The sequence below is a fragment of the Phyllobates terribilis genome, unplaced genomic scaffold (assembly GCF_046119375.1).
Source record: "Phyllobates terribilis strain yellow unplaced genomic scaffold, ASM4611937v1 Scaffold_6__1_contigs__length_29720123, whole genome shotgun sequence".
Taxonomy (NCBI): domain Eukaryota; kingdom Metazoa; phylum Chordata; class Amphibia; order Anura; family Dendrobatidae; genus Phyllobates; species Phyllobates terribilis.
Window position 1 is genome coordinate 24,728,438 of NW_027362766.1, and position 2,763 is coordinate 24,731,200.

At 36.8% G+C, this 2,763-nt stretch overlaps 1 protein-coding gene across 1 annotated transcript; it reads right to left on the reverse strand.

Annotated features, from left to right (window-relative positions):
- Nucleotides 1-1,446: 1,446 nt before the first annotated feature.
- Nucleotides 1,447-2,388, reverse strand: LOC141152645 (olfactory receptor 5AP2-like). Its single transcript, XM_073637202.1, has one exon. It carries the CDS (start codon nucleotides 2,386-2,388, stop codon nucleotides 1,447-1,449), a length of 942 nt encoding a protein of 313 aa, XP_073493303.1.
- Nucleotides 2,389-2,763: the final 375 nt, after the last annotated feature.

Consider the following 2,763-nt stretch of genomic DNA (forward strand, 5'->3'; position numbering starts at 1 on the left):
ATATTAAGGCTCCTTGTAAGCTCCAACTTGTATAAAGCCATACTATTTCATGCATAGACATTTTGAATGCCAATGTGACTCTGTCTTCATATGAAGGCATATAAAGTTGGATTTCTTTTAAAGCATTATTGAACTTTTTTTTTTTATTCTTCTAATTGAGCCCAGCATGGACAGTTGTGAAACTTTGCAAATCGCTTTCTTAGGGTATTTTTTTTTAATTCCTGAAAAAAATGCACGTAAGTAGCTTCCAAACCCTTGCCTTTCTCCAGTCTGTTTGCCTGCCTTCAGCTGTGTTGGTATCAGAGCATATTTATTTGGAGCACAGATGATGGCAGTGAAGATCAGCTCAGCACTAGTGATGAACGAGTATGTTCGGTTAACCCTTTCGGCGAGTATGCTCGGGTGAGTACCGAGTATCTTCAGTGTGATATGGTTGAATCCCTCCCGTGTGCATGATTTGCGACTGTTTGACAGCTTTAATACATGTGAGGAATGCTTAAGAAACAAGAATTCCTCGCATGTATTAAAGCTGTCAGTCGCAAATCACGCACACGGGAGTGATTCAAACATATCACACTGAAGATACTCGGTACTCGCTCGAGCCCAAACATACTCGCTCATCACTACCTGTGTCTCACTGGGGAGACGCAGCTGCAGGAGATTGATGTTACTGATACTGATGAGCAGAACACTGAGAGGAGGAGACAAGTGTTGACTCATCACTGCCATCATCTGTACTCCAAGTGAGTATGTTTTTACTATCAGTGTGGCTGAAGGAAGGTAAATACTCTGTAAAAAAAAGCAGGATTTTGGAAGTTACAGTATTTATGTGCATTTTTTTTTACAGAAATAAAAACAAATCCCTTAATAAAATGTTTTTGCAAAGTTCATAACTTTGCATGTTGGCCAAAATTATTATTTTTTTTAAGACAATGGAATCCGAGAGCAGCAAATGTAGAGCCTAAAGACCCTGATTCCAGTAATATCTCACTTATTAGGCTATGTTGCTGTTTCAATAAAATCAGTGTTTTATCAGCAGGATATTATCACTACAGGACTAGGTGTCAGAGGTATAGATGAAAGTGCCAACATTATTAAAGTCTCAAAAGTGCAAATAGTAAATATAGTAATCAGGACATATCAGGACTCACTTACCAAACATCCGAAGAGCGTTTCACCATTGCTTCCTCAAGGGTTTTAGAATACATAGCAAACACCTAGCGTCAGGATCCCTTGAAAGTCACTTAAAATTTAGGAGAGAAGAAATAATGCCATGACCCTTCAGATTATGCTACTTTATTATGGTAATATGGTGTTGGTAAAATATGGTATAAGTGCAGCTCTTCAGTATGGTGATGTTTGTGCAGCCAGGTCACGTCATTATTATATTTTTGTTCATTACGTGTAAATGTAAGACTTTTTTATGCCATTGTAGATATTGAAAGCTTACCTAACACGAATGACTATATTTTTAACTAATCTCATTAAAGCCCTTTTAACTTCCTTATTCCTAAAACTGTAAATTACCGGATTTAACATAGGAGTAATAATGTTGTAAAAGACAGAGATCATTTTATCATTATCTAAAGAGTAGGCCGAGGTGGGTCTCAGATACATAAAGAGTATTGTCCCGAAAAAGATGCAAACCACTGTTAGATGGGAAGCGCATGTAGAGAAAGCCTTGCTTTTCCCTTTAGCTGTGCTGATTTTTAGAATGGATGAGATAATAAAGATATAGGAAATTAAGATCGATAGAAAACAGCCTCCGACAATAGACCCTCCAAAAATAAAAATCTCCAAAACGTTTTTGCGAGTGTCTGAAGAAGACACTTGGAGAAGTGGTGGAATATCGCAGAAGTAGTGGTTGATTATATTCGAAGAGCAAAACGATAGGCTAAGAGTGGTAAATGTATGAGAACAAGAGAACAATACACCACTAAACCAGCAACCAAGGACCATCCTTACACAAACACTACTGTTCATAATGTGAGAGTATCTTAGAGGATGACAAATCGCCACGTAGCGATCGAGCCCCATGGTGACCAGCAAGAAACAATCAGTGATTCCCAAAAAATGAAAGAAGTAGAGTTGAGTGAAGCATCCAATGTAACTAATCTTCTTATTGCTGGTGTAAATGTTTATTAACATATTGGGTACCGTGACCGTGGAAAATGAAATATCCAACAGAGAGAGGTTAGAAAGGAAGAAATACATAGGGGTGGCCAACTCATGGTCAATTCTCGTCAGGAGGATAAGTATGGAGTTTCCAAATAGCGTGGTCCCGTATACAAAGGAAATTATTACAAAAAAATTGGCCTGAACATCATCATTTTTGGAGATGCCTTCCAGGATAAATTCTGTCGCCTGGGTGTTATTGATACAAGCCATCAAAATAGCTATGAAAATTAAGAAATCTGTTTTTTTTTATTCAAAAAGTGTTCTTTTATTAATCAATTGTAATATTTCATCTTTTCTCACTTTGTTAATACCATACTGTTTTAATGTTACTGTAGCTCATCTGTAGAAAGATAGAAAATGGGACAATATTGTACTAAATCCTTATAGTTGTGACAAGAATATTTTTTTTTCACTATGCTCTCACTTTGTGATGTAGCTTTGTATCAATTTCTGGATCATGGGGATTTTTATTTTTGCCTTTAAAACAATGACTTGCCCGTCTTATGATGCAGGAGCACACTTTCAAGTACACTTTTTATGGAACACAACTTGGTTTTAGGATTTTGGTTTTGTAGCAAAATTAGT